Source organism: Drosophila willistoni, chromosome 3R (assembly GCF_018902025.1).
Source record: "Drosophila willistoni isolate 14030-0811.24 chromosome 3R, UCI_dwil_1.1, whole genome shotgun sequence".
Lineage (NCBI taxonomy): Eukaryota > Metazoa > Arthropoda > Insecta > Diptera > Drosophilidae > Drosophila > Drosophila willistoni.
Genome location: NC_061086.1, coordinates 30844135 through 30859244, shown reverse-complemented (window position 1 = coordinate 30859244; position 15110 = coordinate 30844135). Strand labels below are relative to the sequence as shown.

The following is a 15110-nucleotide window of genomic DNA, read 5'->3' as shown; positions in this document are numbered from 1 at the left end:
TTATAAACTATCCAATCAATTTTTTAACAATTCTGAGTTATATTCCCAATGTTGTTCAATGATTTTGTCCTCTCTTTTTGTGTCTCTGCTGCCTGTTTGTTATGAATGTAACAACTATTCAACACTTTTATAACTTATGGATTTAACTTCCAGATGGATATCCTCCGTTTGTTAATTAATTAATTTATTTTTAAGCAATCAATCCTATTTTATTAAATATTTTTGGACAATGACAAAAAATTGTTGCTTTTGTTTGCTGTTGCTGCTGGGATCGTGTGCTTATGAGAATCTGAGATTAGAGCTATTACAACATTTGTTTTTATCATTCTTTGTGTTTGTTTATTTTATTGATTTCATTGCTTTTGACTTTAATGTAAGTAATGAGTATATCAAGGTTGTTATATCAGATATAGATGTATTTAGATACTTAATAATGAATGCACTTTTTTCGGTATTATTAATTTTTTTTCTTTTTCTTTTTTCTGAGGCAATTGAAGGGAAGGGAAATGGTTAAGGGGGCAAACAATTGGATACCATAGCGTTCTTAACGTGTTAAATTCGTGTGATTATTAACAATAAGTGTACAACAAATGAATGCCTGGCTCAAAATGCAACTAAAGAATATTATTATAAATTTGTTTTTGTTTTTTTTTTTTTGTTTTGCTTTGTGAGGACATAATCTAATCTAATCGATCCAGTCGAGAAATACAAAAAAAAAAATAAGAATACGAAAGGGCAACAACTGGATCGGCTAACTCCTTTTGCGATTTCATTAATAAATTAACCTGCCGTTCGGAGGAGTGAGAGTGTGCACATCAGTCAAACCGCTGCCAAGTAGTTAGTTAAGTTATACATGTAGATAAACGATAGATCTTAAAAACGAATACAATTGTTTAACAAACAGACTTCTGCTTCATTAAAGCCTAGACTAGAGACCTTGATATCTCTCTGGGGGTTATCGCGGTATCTCGGTCATCTCTATCCGCACACAACTTAATATGTTTATTTCAAACGTCTCTCATTGGCGACGGCTCTAGCCGTCATCGCACGATCTCAGATTTTGTGCGCTCCATTATCAGTGGACCAGGAGCTCTGTGACGATGGCGGCGTTGATGCTGCTGATGCTCCTGGCTTCGATGGCGTTGCCGATGTCGACGACGATGTCGATTGCAGATCGAATCGTGCATAGAATAACAAATATGGTGTAATGGTTATTTTCCGTGTGGGTGACAATAGCTCTTCGAATTCCCGCTGCGTCATAGCCTTGATCTTGTCATCATCGCACATATACCAAATTGGCTCTGTGCTCCCGTGTGGATAGTTAGCCTTGACACCGCCGCGTCCTGTGCTTCCATATCCCGGTGGATAGGCGGTGCCACCACCGCCACCACCAACATTTGTTGCCTGTGAACTGCTGTAACTGAGATTGCTATTGCTACCATTTTGCAGGCACTCCTCACTGAAGTCGCTGCAACTGCCGGCTGCACTGGTCTGCTGGCTGCAGCACAGACGCATGGCACAGCAGTTGACTCCATGACATGTGGTATTCATGGTGAGTTTGCCAATGCCATTGGTAATCGTCTTACTGCTAATGCCATTCAATTGCTTTACATTTTTGCTCATGTCGCCGCTGCTCGACGCCTTGCTGCGTCCGAACTTCATTTTCTTCATCAGACTAGTGCCTGAGGAGGCCAGAGCCGAGGCAGCAGCTGACACTGGAGTGATGCTGCTACTTTGTCCATTATTCGGAGCTGCATTCTCATTGGAGCCCATTCCTGTTCCGGTTGCTGCCAATGCACTAGTGGTGTGCTGCTGCGTCATGTTATTGCGTCGATCCTTGGGACAATTCAAATAGTCACTGGCCAAATCCAGGAAACATGTGTAGGCTATATAGTGACCCACTGTCAGCGTGGCTCCCACATGGGTAATCACACTGTAGAGCTTGTAGACATGAAGCTTGTTGCCATCATTCAATTCACAGCACTTGACACAGAAGCAGGGCAATGTGAATGTGGTCGGGACATAGGTGCTGACTTTTTCCATGCCGCCTGAAAAGCGATTCAATTGTATAACCAAAAGTCGCGGCAGCACCTCATACGATATGGAGCGTATGGCTTCTGTGTAGCCAGTACACTGATTACAACTATATTTGTTCTCTCCGCGAAAATATTCCTTTGTGATGCAAGAGTTCTGAAACGAATCGGGAATCGAGGCATTAGTATACAATCTTATCTTGGCCCTACGCTCGGTCTTACCTGTATATAAGCGCTTGGCTTCTCCTGCAGTTCGGCATTGTCGTAACCCGATATGGGCACAGGAACCGAAATGTCTAGCATGCCCTGCTTTTGCCGGGTCACTGTTTCACAGCTCAGGCACTTGGTGGTCAGCACCACTATGCCCTCAAAGTCGGCACTGAAGAAATTTAAATTCAATTCACGTATACGCTCCTCGAGGCGCATTTTTTCCTTGAGCAGGCTACTGCTGTTCATCTCATCGTCACTGGTGTATTTTGTGGGTGCTGCTGCTGTTGTCGGCAGGAGCGGCAACGGAGGAGACGTTGACGACGACGACAACGATGATGGTGGTGGTGTTGCCCCAGTGAGATCGACTGTATTTAAATAAAATAGACTATTGGATGTGGCCGAGCCAGCCGTGGGACTTTGCTCCTTTAATGGTGACTGGACACGCGTCGATGATGACTTGCTCGAGCCGGACGATTTTAAATCGTCTTTTCTCTTCGATTTGCGTGAAAAGAATGATGTTTTTGTTGTTGTAGTTGCTACAGCTGCTGGTGTTGGGACTGCAGGAGCAATTGCTGTTGCTTGACTAGCCGTTCCATTGCCAGAGATGGTGACCGAAGAATCCATGCGCTCCTGGCCAGCATCATTGGAATCCACCTCATCGGGATTGGATATGTAACCATGCGCCATTACCTCGGGACACTCACCAATGGCCTTGATTAGCGATTGATTTGTCTCGCGTATGCAATTGAGCACACACATTAGAAACTCGTGGGCATCCTGCTGTTGATTACCCTCAAAGGTGGCATTCACATCCTGTATGGCATGCAGTAGAGTATCCGCATGATACGGTTCCGTCGAATCGGTCATCTCATTGCCATGCAGATTGTGATACAGCTCGTGAAGCTTCTCGCTCACTGACTGATGACTCGATTTACTAGTATTTGAGCTCGCGCTTGTGCAACTTGTACTATTGCTATTGACACTGACATTCCCATTGCTGTTGCTAATGCCGTAGGGTGGTTCCGTTGTGACCAAATCCTTACTGCTCCAACTACGGGCGTGCTCCAATTGAGCAACACCACCGCCTCCACTCACATGCCGACCCAACGAAGCGGATTTGGCCGTGTGCTGACGCATTATGGTCTGTTGTACCACATTCAGATCGTGTATCAGATGATGAAGATTATGCAGGAAGTGGGGAGCAAAACGTAGGGTATATACCACCGAATTGAGATAGCATGTGTTGCCAATGTTGCACAAGGTACCCATGGCCGGGGCATGATTGTTTATGGCTGCACTGCCATTTAATCCTGGTGTCGCTGAGCTTCCAGATGATCCGTAATACTGATGACCCTGCATATCCTGCGATTCAATTTCATTGGTTGAGGCTGAGGGACCAGCACGTAAACCATTACCGCCATAACCATTGGCGACACGCCGCTCATCTCCGGCAGTCTGGTAACGACGATCATACAATGACATGGTGCAGGTTCTTTTGCGGCCGACACGGGAATTCGATTTGGCAGTCGCGTCTAATTCGAGTTGAGCTGCTGCAATTGCCGCTTCGGTTTCAGGTGAATAGATTTCAGTGAGGAGTTGGTTTCTTCGCTTTCGAATGCCTCGAATACCCCGCTTCTTTTTGCCCAATGCCTTTGTGTTGTCCTGTTCTTCTTCGATGATATTCCAAATCTCTGGTTTAAAGTGATCTGTAGAAAGAATAACGTTTACAACAAGGATCGAATGATTCAATTGACTCTGATGCCTACCTGGATGTAAGAACTCTGTGGCCTCTGTTGGTGTGGGGGAGGCAATCTGCGTCTGTGGTGCCAACGGTGGACTTTGATCCTTTTCTTTAGCAGCCTGTGTCCCAGACGCCTCCGTTTGAACCGCTGTTACTGCTACCTCTTGGCCTCGTGGTCTTAGGTTATAAGAACGCCCAGAGTCCGTAATATAGACACGACGCTTTCGTTTTGGTTTTGGAGGAGTATCAGCTCCTTCTACAGAAGATGTTGCCGGATCGATTTCAATAGTTTGTACAACCTGATCGATGTATTCCACAACAAATGGATAAAGAGTCCTCTGGGATGGCGATATGGATGATGATGATGCTTTTCTGCTCTCTTCTTTCACTCTATCCTGATCCTGATCCTGTGGATCTTGTGTATTCTGATCAATGCGTTTATTTGTATTGTTGCTGTTGTAATTGCTATCCTTTGTGTTAGTTGGAAGACTGTCTTGTTCCTCTTTGCGCTCTATTATGTCATATTCGTGCATCTTTCATTATCCTGAAAGGATAAAAATCCCGAAAAATATTTAACCACAAACATACTGCAAACAGATTAATAGCCACGCAAGGAGAAAAATATATAACCACGCGCTTTGATTAACCGACGAGAAATGTTCATTTGGGTTCGTCATCGATAGTTCTTAACACCTGATAACATGGCTTTCTGATAGGGTAATGGTTGATAATCAATCATTAAACATTGAAAAGGCCTTCGAGTGATCATAATATCGTTTGTTTACGTGGATCTACCTTGGAGAACCAAAAAAGTCCCACGATAAGTATCTTAATTATACAGATTATTTAAAAAAATTAAACACAAAAATTAAAGAAAACTGAGTTAATCACTAAAAAGGGACATAGATTTGTCTTGTATTTCGTGTTGTCAATTTTTAACAAAGTGCTTTATTAATTCCATAGACTTTTTCTCTTTTTTAAAGAGTATTCATATATTGCATTTAGTTTCATTGGCAAGTCTATGTTAATTAATTAGATTGTATTTATATACATGGTCTATTTGTTAAACAGAGAGCAAATAAATAAATAAATAATACCCATATCGAATACTGTTAAAAAAAAACATTTTCATAACCATTTTTAACCTTTTCGAGGATCTTGAGGTTTGTTAAAAATCTAAGAGTTTGCAATAGATACATATGGATGTTTGTATGTATTTTCTTATCTACATGTACCCTCCTGACTTTTAATAGGTATACTTTGATTGAGGCTTACCCAACTGTGTTGGAATTCGTTTTTGCCCATTTGCCGCTTATGTCAATTAATGATAGCCCCACCAAATCTTATCAAAATTCTAAACAAAAATAACAAAGGGAACAATCTGAATTCGGTATAGGTGCTACCGCTTATACTCTTTCTTAGATTTTGAAAAAATTTTTAATGGTGGCCATAATTATTAAAACAAATAGCAAACTCTACAAATTATTAAATAATTTTCAAACTTAAAAATATTAGCCACATTAGCAAGCAAAACATTTGCAAAAATGCATATATCCTTTTGTTGCAAGGGTATACCAAAAATTATGTAAAAGAAATACATATGCATGTGTACATATACAGGTGCAAATCTATTTGGAGACACAGAGATTTCTGCCGATGGTGGAGGGAAGGGGGAACAGGAGAGGCTTAGAAGGGGGATATCGACTTATGCTATTTTTTTTGGGCATTATCTTTTTTTTTTGTATTTGCATGTAGTTCCAGGGTCTCCGGTGAATGTAAACTACACGGCTATTGATTTTGTTGTAGGAATGAAGGTCACATGGCACAAAAAAATAACACAGAGAGAAAATGAACAAAATGATACAAGCGACAAGAAACAACATGAGCAGTAAAAACAACAACAAATCAAATTCAACAATTGCCAATTGCAAGGTAAACAGTTATGCACCTATACATACATACATGCATAAATGTATATGTACACACATATGTAAGTACATAAGTGTGTATGTGTATGCATTGTGTATGAAAATTTGTGTGTCTGTAATTTATTCACGGCATTAGCAATACGCTTGAAGGGCTTGGTTAATATTTTCTCCTCTTATCCCTCCACTTTTCACTTTCTTCCTCTTCCCCACCACCCAATGGCAATGGGCATTTATTTAGAACTCACACAATTGAGGGAGGGGAACAACATTTGGAGGCCAGCAGGCCATGCCAATTGTGTTCTGCCGCTTCGCAAATGGGTATTAGATGAAACACCGCCGCCACCGTTTTAATTGGAAATCGTAAAGAAATTTTGGTTTGCAACGTAAGACACACTCACATTCGCACTGGCACCCACACAGTTGGACACTCGAACACACGCACACACACACACTCACACGTTTGGGGGCTCGCGGTGAGAATTTCTTACCACTTTTATAATTTTCTATTCCACCGCCAGGCATGCAATTCACTTCATTAACTACGGTACTAGTTGCATTACTAGACAGTTCCCTAAAATACGTGTATTATTTTGTATAATTTCGACGTTTTTTAAATAATATATACATAAGCCGTGTGTTTTTTTATTTTATGTATTTTGGGTAGTGTTGAAAAGTGTTGCAAAGCATCAGTTGAATGTCCCAGGGACTGGCAAAAAAAATAGTGGGAGTTGCAAAAAAATACTGGGAGTTTGGCTCATATAATGGGAGCCCGAAAAATGTAGGCATCGAATAGGGGTAATGTTTAAATAGTGGTTCATCGTTCACTTTGTCTTCTTCTTCCTCCGTCTCTCCGGCAAAAATCACGATGTCGACTGGAGTAAGTAAAAAATAGAGGCTATTTAATTTGCAAATTGCAAAGCCATCTTGCATGGATAATTTTTGAAAGCATGTCGATTGCATGCGAAAAAGATTAGAGCATTTGGTAATTATATTCTTTTTTTTGGATAATGCGTAATTGCAGACACTTTACACTTACCCTGAAAACTTCCGCGCTTACAAGGCCCTTATTGCGGCCCAGTACTCTGGCGCAAAGGTGAAAGTGGCCGATAACTTCAAGTTTGGCGAAACCAACAAGTCGGCGGACTTCCTCAAGAAGTTCCCCAGCGGCAAGGTAAGAAAATGTCTAAAAACTTTTTTTGCCTCTTGGGTGTGGTGTTAACTAAAGCCGGTATGCAACGTCACCATTTGCTCTCACACTTCGCTATTTTCAGGTGCCAGCATTTGAGACCGACGATGGCAAATTCTTGAGCGAGTCTAATGCCATTGCCTACTTTGTGGCCAACGAACAATTGCGCGGTGGCAAATGCCCCTACGTGCAGGCCCAAGTCCAGCAATGGATCTCGTTTGCTGACAACGAAATCGTGCCTGCCTCCTGCGCCTGGGTTTTCCCCTTGCTAGGCATTGTGCCCCAGCAGAAGAACAACACCGCCAAGCAGGATGCTGAAGTTGTGCTCCAACTGCTCAACCAGAAACTGCTCAATGCCACCTACCTCGCCGGTGAGCGTATCACCCTGGCCGATATTATTGTGTTCAGCAGCTTGCTGCATCTGTACGAACACGTCCTAGAGCCAAGTGTACGCAAGCCCTTCGGCAACGTAAACCGTTGGTTCCTTACCATCTTGAATCAGCCACAGGTGCAGGCTGTGGTCAAGGACTACAAACTGTGTGAGAAGGCTCTGGTCTTCGATCCCAAGAAGTACGCTGAATTCCAAGCCAAGGTTGGCGGCGGCAAGCCACAGCAGCAAAAGCAAGAAAAGAAGAAGGAGGAGAAGAAGCCCAAAGAGAAGAAGGAGCAAGAACCGGCCGAGGAACTGGATGCCGCTGATGAGGCATTGGCTTTAGAGCCCAAATCGAAGGATCCCTTTGATGCATTGCCCAAGGGCACCTTCAACTTTGATGACTTCAAGCGCGTCTACTCCAACGAGGATGAGGCCAAGTCCATTCCCTATTTCTTTGAGAAGTTCGATCCTGAGAACTACTCCATCTGGATCGGTGAATACAAGTACAACGACGAGTTGGCCAAAGTGTTCATGTCGTGCAATCTCATCACCGGCATGTTCCAGCGCTTGGATAAGATGCGCAAGGCTGCCTTTGCCTCAGTCTGTCTTTTCGGTGAGGATAACAACAGCACCATCTCAGGTATTTGGGTGTGGCGTGGACAGGATCTGGCCTTCACTCTGTCGCCCGACTGGCAGATAGACTACGAGGTCTACGACTGGAAGAAACTGGATGCCAAGAGCGAGGAGACCAAGAAGCTGGTTACCCAGTACTTCTCATGGTCCGGCACCGATAAGGATGGTCGCAAATTCAACCAGGGCAAGATCTTCAAATAAATCAATCACCATCGCCAACTACAACAACATGAGAACGAATTAACAACCGCATTCTACAAACTTTGAGATTCATTCTACAGCGAGAGGAGAAGACGACGATGAAGATTGGGATAACACACCTGTGCCCCTTAAAACATATTTAACTTAAGTTTCAACTGATAAAAAATACCATATAATGGAGAGACAACTGCACGCCACCCAACTGTGCCCTGGTTCGATTTTGTGTTGTTTAATTTACCTTTTCTGCATTTGTGTAAACTGAAGAAAATTGTTTTTATAAAGCGCTCATATGCATATACATATATATCAGAACAGCCAGAAAATATAATTTATATAAAAAAATAAATACTTTGGATTACGCTTTTTGCCTTTACAAAAACAACAAAACTATTAAAGAATACAATACTTTCATATTCCTTTTTAATAATCCATCAATTGTTTCAATAACAGGATCAAAGATTCGAAGGCGAATTTATTTTGTTTAGTTAATTAGTGCAAAAATAATATCATTCGATGTATTTTTTCATAATTTCTATTGTTATTTGCCAATATTTTATTATTCATGGAACTATCTTTAGGCTTAGCAATACAAGAATTTTTGACACGATGCGGAACGAATCTAAAAACAATTTGAAATCGGAATAATTTCAAAACGCAAAAGAAGTTGCAATTCAATCAACTTAAGTCTAAAGGCAAATGTGAGCGTAGAGAAATAGAAATCTACGTGAAAAGAACAAATTCAACAGGGGAAAATGCTATCAAAACCAAGTCTCGCGGGATGGGGTGCAGCTTTGTTTACTTCTTGACCACAACGGGACCCACATTATCGCCGGTCTGCTTGTTGTGCTCCCCATGGCTGCCATCGCAGTATGGCCACTGCAAGAAGGAAAGGAAAGATTAGAAATAAATCAAAGAGATTGTTATGGAGTGAGTTCACTCACGTTCTTGGTCTTCCAGCAGCGACAGAAGGCTGCCTTCTCGGCAATGTCCTCCACATCGATCATATCCACAACTTTAGCCTCATGTTTGCGTATCAAATTATTGCAACGTCCGCTATTCTTCTTAGCACTGCAACGATCCTGAGCTGCGGGACAAAAGGCCAAATAACCGGTATAACCAATTCCAGCGACCACAACAGTTGGAGGGATGAGAGCCAGCCAATCCTTGACTAAGAGAAAAAGAGAAGAAATATGGTAGACCAATTAGCAGGGTATATTTTAAGATCGAGAGTTCTCATTCAAGTGAAACCGGCACAAGGTCATCGTCTCTCGACGCATAACTGTAAACGGTATATAAGTCTGTGTGTGTGTGGTGCATTGAAGCGTCGTCTACGCACTTATCTAATTTAAATTTTTGTTTATCACTTTCTCAAAGATAAACCAAAGCAATTAGAGCATTGTGTGACAATAACAAAATGTTGCATAATCTGTCAATTTAAATAGACAGGCAGAATGGCTGGAAAGGGTAAAAATGTAATCGTTGCAGTTTCCTTAGTAGTTCTCATCACGCCACATAACCTTAAACAATAGCAGAAGAACTATCCAAACTATAATTGCTGGTTAACTGGCATTGCCTACGATTGAAATTTAGGCTTAGATACTTTTTAATTACCACCTGCAGACCTTTGTATCACAATCCTATTCGATTTGACCCCAAAATGAAGAGAAACTTACATGACAATTTGAACCATCCTCCAAGGGTATCGGGAACTGGAAGATTTGACAAGTAATTCGGCAATGTCGATTTAACCAAGTGCGATAATGATTCCATTTTTGTATTTTAGATTCTTATTGCTTTTTTATTTTATTTTATTTTATTTTTGTTGCTTTTATTTGAAAGATTTCGGCACTAGTGTTGTACAATTTCAGTATTTGTTAACACAGTGTATCGACATTTTCCGCCATGATTGGTCGATTGTAGATTAATCGAAAGGGGTTTCGATACATTCCACTAAAAACGCGTGAGTAAAACGCTAGCGTTTTAAATCGCGTTTTCATTAGACGCCATGCGAAAACATTGTCTGCGATAAACAAAAAATAAATTTATTTAAAATAATGTCTGGCATACAAGAACGCTTACAACTGAGCCGTACTCCTCTGGATACGTGGTCGAAACGGGAGCAACTGTGCCTGGCATCGGCTGTATCCTGCAGCGGGGATCAGAATTGGATTTCTGTAAGCCGCACATTGAAAACAGTTTGCGGCAACAATGGCAACAACAACAACAGACCGGCAGATTGGTATTCCCAAAAGAATTGTGCCGTCCAATATGGTCATATGCTGGAAAGTGTGGAGACAACCAAACGAAAGAAACGTAGCAGTGAGAGTAGCGTTTCTTCCCCGGCAACGGTGGAACCCCCAACTGAACTATTATTGCGCCGACTGACCGAGGAAAGATTGCAAGAAATTAAAGCACAAATGCGAAGTGACCAGGAAATGTATCGCAAGATCCAATTGGAGATTGAAACCTTGCAGTCTGATGAAATGAATGAGCAAGAACTGCAGACAATGTGGCAGGAGATTGAGAAGACACAGGAAGCCAAACGCATAGAAGAAATGACCATGGAAAATCGCTTAAGAGAGCGCGAACAGAGAAAAAAGGAGTTGGCGTTAAATTGGAGGCAAAGTAAGCGAAGTACTCCAACCACACCTGATACCAATACGACATCGGTGGACATGGAAGTGGAGCAACAGCCACCTTCAACCCCAGCGGCTCCTTCCCCTTTACTTACATCCTTGCTAAGTACCACGTCAGCTGGTGCTACCTCCTCCTCCACTACGGCGCCTGCAAATGTGAGTGTGGCAAGAACCACGGCTCCTACAATTACGTCCCTACTGACCAGTGGACCTACATCCATACCCAATCAACCGGCCATTAAGGGAGATCCGGCGTTAATGGCCAGACCCATTAGTGGACCTCCTGGTAGTGAATCTCTAACGCCTAGCACGCCCACCACTCCTGGCAAGAGTCCCTCTCAGGCTGCTCCTACACTGTCCATGTTATTGGAGCAGAGAAACAAAAACGCCACCGCCGCGAAGGGAACTAATGATGCAAAAACTTCGATGGGGGATTCAGTCATCTTGGAGACGGCTCCGCCAGCGCCTGCTACTGCTGCTTCGCCAGCTGTTCCTGCCGATGCTGGTGGCGATGAAACCGATCCCAATGATGAGCAACTTTTGGAAGTGTTTCAGAACATTATGATGAATGACATAGATATAGCCATGGCCAGTGCCATCGAAGATGAAATTCTCAAGAATGTGGAAGATGTCGATGTCGCCTCCCCAACCAACAATACAAAAGCCGACGAGGTTATCGATTTCGAGGATAAATTGGATGCCCTTAAACGGGAGCAGACAAATCCAGTCAAGAAATTGGAGGAGGTGAAGCCTGTTGAGGTTGTCATAGGATCGAGTGATGAATCAAACGACAATGTACCATTGGCTTCAGTTGCCACACACAGCAGCGAGAGTAAAGATCGAGATCAAGCAATTGGCGAAGCCAAAGCGAAGGAATCCATCGATTCCACAACGGAACCTTTAATTAGTGAAGTTGGAGTGGAGGAAATAAATGAGACAATCACATTGATAAGCAGTTCTAGTGAAGACACAACAGATGTGCCAACTGCCCCTACAGAACCTGTTACAGAAGATATAACGGAATCAAAAAATGGAGAAGAAAGTGATCAGATAGAGAAAGAAAAAGCTGGGGGAGAATCTCCTGAAACTGGGACAACGATTGTAGGAACAGAAGGCGCCATCGAAGAGGAAGCCGCCAGACAGGACACTCCACAGCCACCAGCAGAGGTGACGAAGTTGTCGGAGGACAAAATAACTTCAGGGACGGATGAAGAATCATCCGCATTAACAGATGGCAGTAAACCAGATGCCAAGCCAAATAAGCAGCCAACCATCAATAAATCCTTCAGCTTAGAAGAACAATCCAAAGCCGATGTGGTGGATACCAATCCACCTCAGCCCCCGTCCGCGCCGGCTGCACGTGCTCCATTGCTGCGAAAGCTACCACATCGTGATCGTTCTGAGAGCCCAATGGTCGATGATGATACCACAACAGCCAGTGATCATTCCACTGCCCGCTCTAGTACACGACGTCGTTGCTCCTCTACTCCCGTAATTGACAGCATACCAAATTCACCAGCCTCCAGTGAACACAATCCCCACGACGATCGCCGTGAGACAAGGGCGGCATCGAGGAAACTTTTTCAAACGATTTGCTCCACCCTGTTTGAGAGCAAACATTCATCGCCTTTTCGTCGTCCTTTTCACGATGAGCATGCCCAGCGCTATGCCGAGCTGTGCCTACGCCCAATGGACTTGCCCAGTATTAAGCGGAACATTGAATCGGGCGTGATTCGCAATATTAATGAGTTGCATCGCGATGTCCTACTGATGACCCAGAATGTGCTGGTGGCCTATAAACCGCACACGACCCAGCATAAGACGGCGCTTCTCTTTTGGAAAGACTGCCAGGCGATCAAGGAATTTGCTGCCCAGCAAATTGAAATATTGGCGACGACTCCTGCACCGAATAGTGTGAGCAGTTCCAGTTCCTCCAATACGACAGCAACCAGCTCTAGTTCCAACAGTAGCAAAACGGATAAGGACAAAGAGAAATCGAGTGCCAATAAGGCAAGAAGCGGTTCCCGCAAGAGCCAGAGACATCATTAATTCCACTCAAGAATCAAATAAACATATATACAAATATATTAAGGAAAGCACATATAATTTATTTCTTTGGACTAATCGAAAAATATTAAATTTTGTAAGCGTCGCGATCTAGAGGAATGGCACACAGCACGTCGTCGCGGGCAATAGAATCTTCTCAAGCAACGAGATAGCTGCAGATCGCACTGACACAGACGAGCCGCACAGGACTCCGGTCCGCCCCATTCGCCATGATCGATGGCACAGAGAGGTTTGCCGCGATAACATTTCCACACGTATGGCACAAAGTATTCCAAATAAGAGATGCAATTGCTCTGGCCATAGCACTTGTCGTGCAGCCGACAACACCGATCAATGCCATCAGTTGGCACGCCCTGGCCCCCAAACCCACAATAGCAACCATAACCTTTGAAGATCAATGGATCACAGCTTGTCGAGCATTTGATCATGGAATACAGACGAGTGACATCTCGTTTACCCCGCTTACTAGCCTCCATTTGCTGCTGTCGTTCTTCTAGGCTGGCATTATTGAATTTCCACTTCATTGAATAGCCAAATGGATCATTCACTCTGGCTATATAAACATTCTTCTCATCCATCAGATCCTCCAACTGGGCCTGCTGGCCATTGTTGGCGCTTATAACTCGTATATCCGTGACACGTCCATCGAAATGTTGATTCTTCAAATCCAAAAGTATCTGATCACGGGGATAAGTATTTTGCCATTCAATCGATTGATGTTTATCCCTAGAAAGAGGTACGATCTTAAACCACAAGCTCTACTTGAAATTTGGCACAAGTTTTAAACGTTTCACAACTAAACTTCATTATATTCCTCTAGATACTCACTTGTGACCCTCTTCGAGCCAAGGTTGTGGTCGTGTTAGTTCACCCGTCCAACCTTCCAGACCAATTTGCTGCCATTGTCCTTGTGGGGCAGTCACTAGACTGGTCTTTACATTCGTCTCTGGCAACGGAGGTGCTGGAGATTCCACAACCGATGGAATTTCTGTTACATTTGGAAATATTGGTTCCGTAAAATCGGAACGTTTCATAGCTAAAATCTCAAAGCCATCATCCTCTGGCAGTTGGCTGGGCATTCTGAAGACAAAGGTTGGATTCGCATTGCTCATTATAAATGGACCATACATTTCCGGTATAATATGATCCACCAGCTCACTGTCGTTGGTGATGCCCTTGAAGGCCTTGCGAATGTCTTCTATAACCGTAACATTTGGCGTAACAATCGAAGAGCGAAGGAGCAGCAGCAGCAGCAGCGGTATGAATATTTGCAACATTTGGCCAGGAAGCGGGTTTTTGGCAATGCAGTGGAAAGAAAGGAAAGGAAAATAGTAACAAAACAAAACTCAACCGCACAAGACGAGCTTCGAGCCGAAATTGAAGCTGATCAGGCGAAATGCGGTAGTTGGTCAGTGTACACGAAAAGCAAAGTGAAGTTTAAATTGCTCAAAATCGTGTTAATAGCAAAAAGAAACAACAACAATAACCAAAGCAAGACCAGTAGTAACAATGAGCCGGCAGCAGCAGCGTCAACGTCGCTGCCGACGACGACGGATTTGGTGCACAAACTCAAAGACCCAACATATTGGTGAGGCTATTAATACCCCCAAACAGACGACAACAACGATGAAGTGGCACAAAGACGTTTGATGGGTCAGTTACCCAAATTGAAAAACGCCGAGCGAGTTAAGGCGAAGGTTAGCCATGTTTTATTTATGTTTTTTTGTTTCTTATTTACAATTATTATTATATTGTATATTTATTTTGGCATGACTTGGCAGCTTTCCTTCACAACTCACTTGGAGAGCTGCGAAATTGTGTGCAAAACAAAACGTAGTAATTGAAATAAAAGTACAACAAATGTGTGTTAAACTCGTATTGCACATGTAATTAATCATAGTGGCCCTGCGCCGCCTTTTAATCTCTGTGTTACCTCGTCAAAGTAGGAAACTTAAAAAAAAAAATGGAAGCAAACGAAAAAACTTCAGAATCAAGGTTAATAAAAATGCACTAGATACATAAATTTGTGATGTTTTCGAGGAGATGCAAAGTTGTTTGCTTATACTAAAGAATTTACTTATTAAATTAGCAACTAAATGCAA

The 15110-nt window shown here is 42.8% G+C and overlaps 5 protein-coding genes across 6 annotated transcripts; 2 read left to right on the top strand and 3 right to left on the bottom strand.

Annotated features, from left to right (window-relative positions):
• Positions 1–454: 454 nt before the first annotated feature.
• Positions 455–6538, bottom strand: LOC6649795 (ubiquitin carboxyl-terminal hydrolase 1). 2 transcript variants are annotated; one of them, XM_023179736.2, is made up of 4 exons: positions 6158–6538; positions 4010–4528; positions 2256–3949; positions 455–2190 (listed from the first exon to the last, which is right to left on the bottom strand). In XM_023179736.2, exons 2-4 carry the CDS (start codon positions 4515–4517, stop codon positions 1054–1056), a joined length of 3339 nt encoding a protein of 1112 aa, XP_023035504.1. In that variant the 5' UTR covers positions 4518–4528; positions 6158–6538; the 3' UTR covers positions 455–1053. The 2 variants fall into 2 exon arrangements, with proteins under 2 accessions (XP_023035504.1, XP_002072117.1); XM_002072081.4 differs by having other exon boundaries at positions 6401–6538.
• A 173-nt stretch (positions 6539–6711) lies between these two features.
• On the top strand, positions 6712–8732 carry LOC6649794 (elongation factor 1-gamma). The gene is made up of 3 exons (XM_015177044.3): positions 6712–6789; positions 6934–7083; positions 7184–8732. Exons 1-3 carry the CDS (start codon positions 6778–6780, stop codon positions 8303–8305), a joined length of 1284 nt encoding a protein of 427 aa, XP_015032530.2. The 5' UTR covers positions 6712–6777; the 3' UTR covers positions 8306–8732.
• An 89-nt stretch (positions 8733–8821) lies between these two features.
• On the bottom strand, positions 8822–10175 carry LOC6649793 (CDGSH iron-sulfur domain-containing protein 2 homolog). Its single transcript, XM_002072079.3, has 3 exons — positions 9979–10175; positions 9247–9473; positions 8822–9181 (listed from the first exon to the last, which is right to left on the bottom strand). Exons 1-3 carry the CDS (start codon positions 10073–10075, stop codon positions 9101–9103), a joined length of 405 nt encoding a protein of 134 aa, XP_002072115.1. The 5' UTR covers positions 10076–10175; the 3' UTR covers positions 8822–9100.
• A 101-nt stretch (positions 10176–10276) lies between these two features.
• On the top strand, positions 10277–14902 carry LOC6649792 (bromodomain-containing protein 8). Its single transcript, XM_002072078.3, has 2 exons — positions 10277–13744; positions 13829–14902. The coding sequence occupies exon 1, from the start codon at positions 10360–10362 to the stop codon at positions 12988–12990; it is 2631 nt and encodes an 876-aa protein (XP_002072114.1). The 5' UTR covers positions 10277–10359; the 3' UTR covers positions 12991–13744; positions 13829–14902.
• On the bottom strand, positions 13062–14285 carry LOC6649791. Its single transcript, XM_002072077.3, has 2 exons — positions 13837–14285; positions 13062–13734 (listed from the first exon to the last, which is right to left on the bottom strand). The coding sequence occupies exons 1-2, from the start codon at positions 14283–14285 to the stop codon at positions 13062–13064; spliced, it is 1122 nt and encodes a 373-aa protein (XP_002072113.1).
• Positions 14903–15110: the final 208 nt, after the last annotated feature.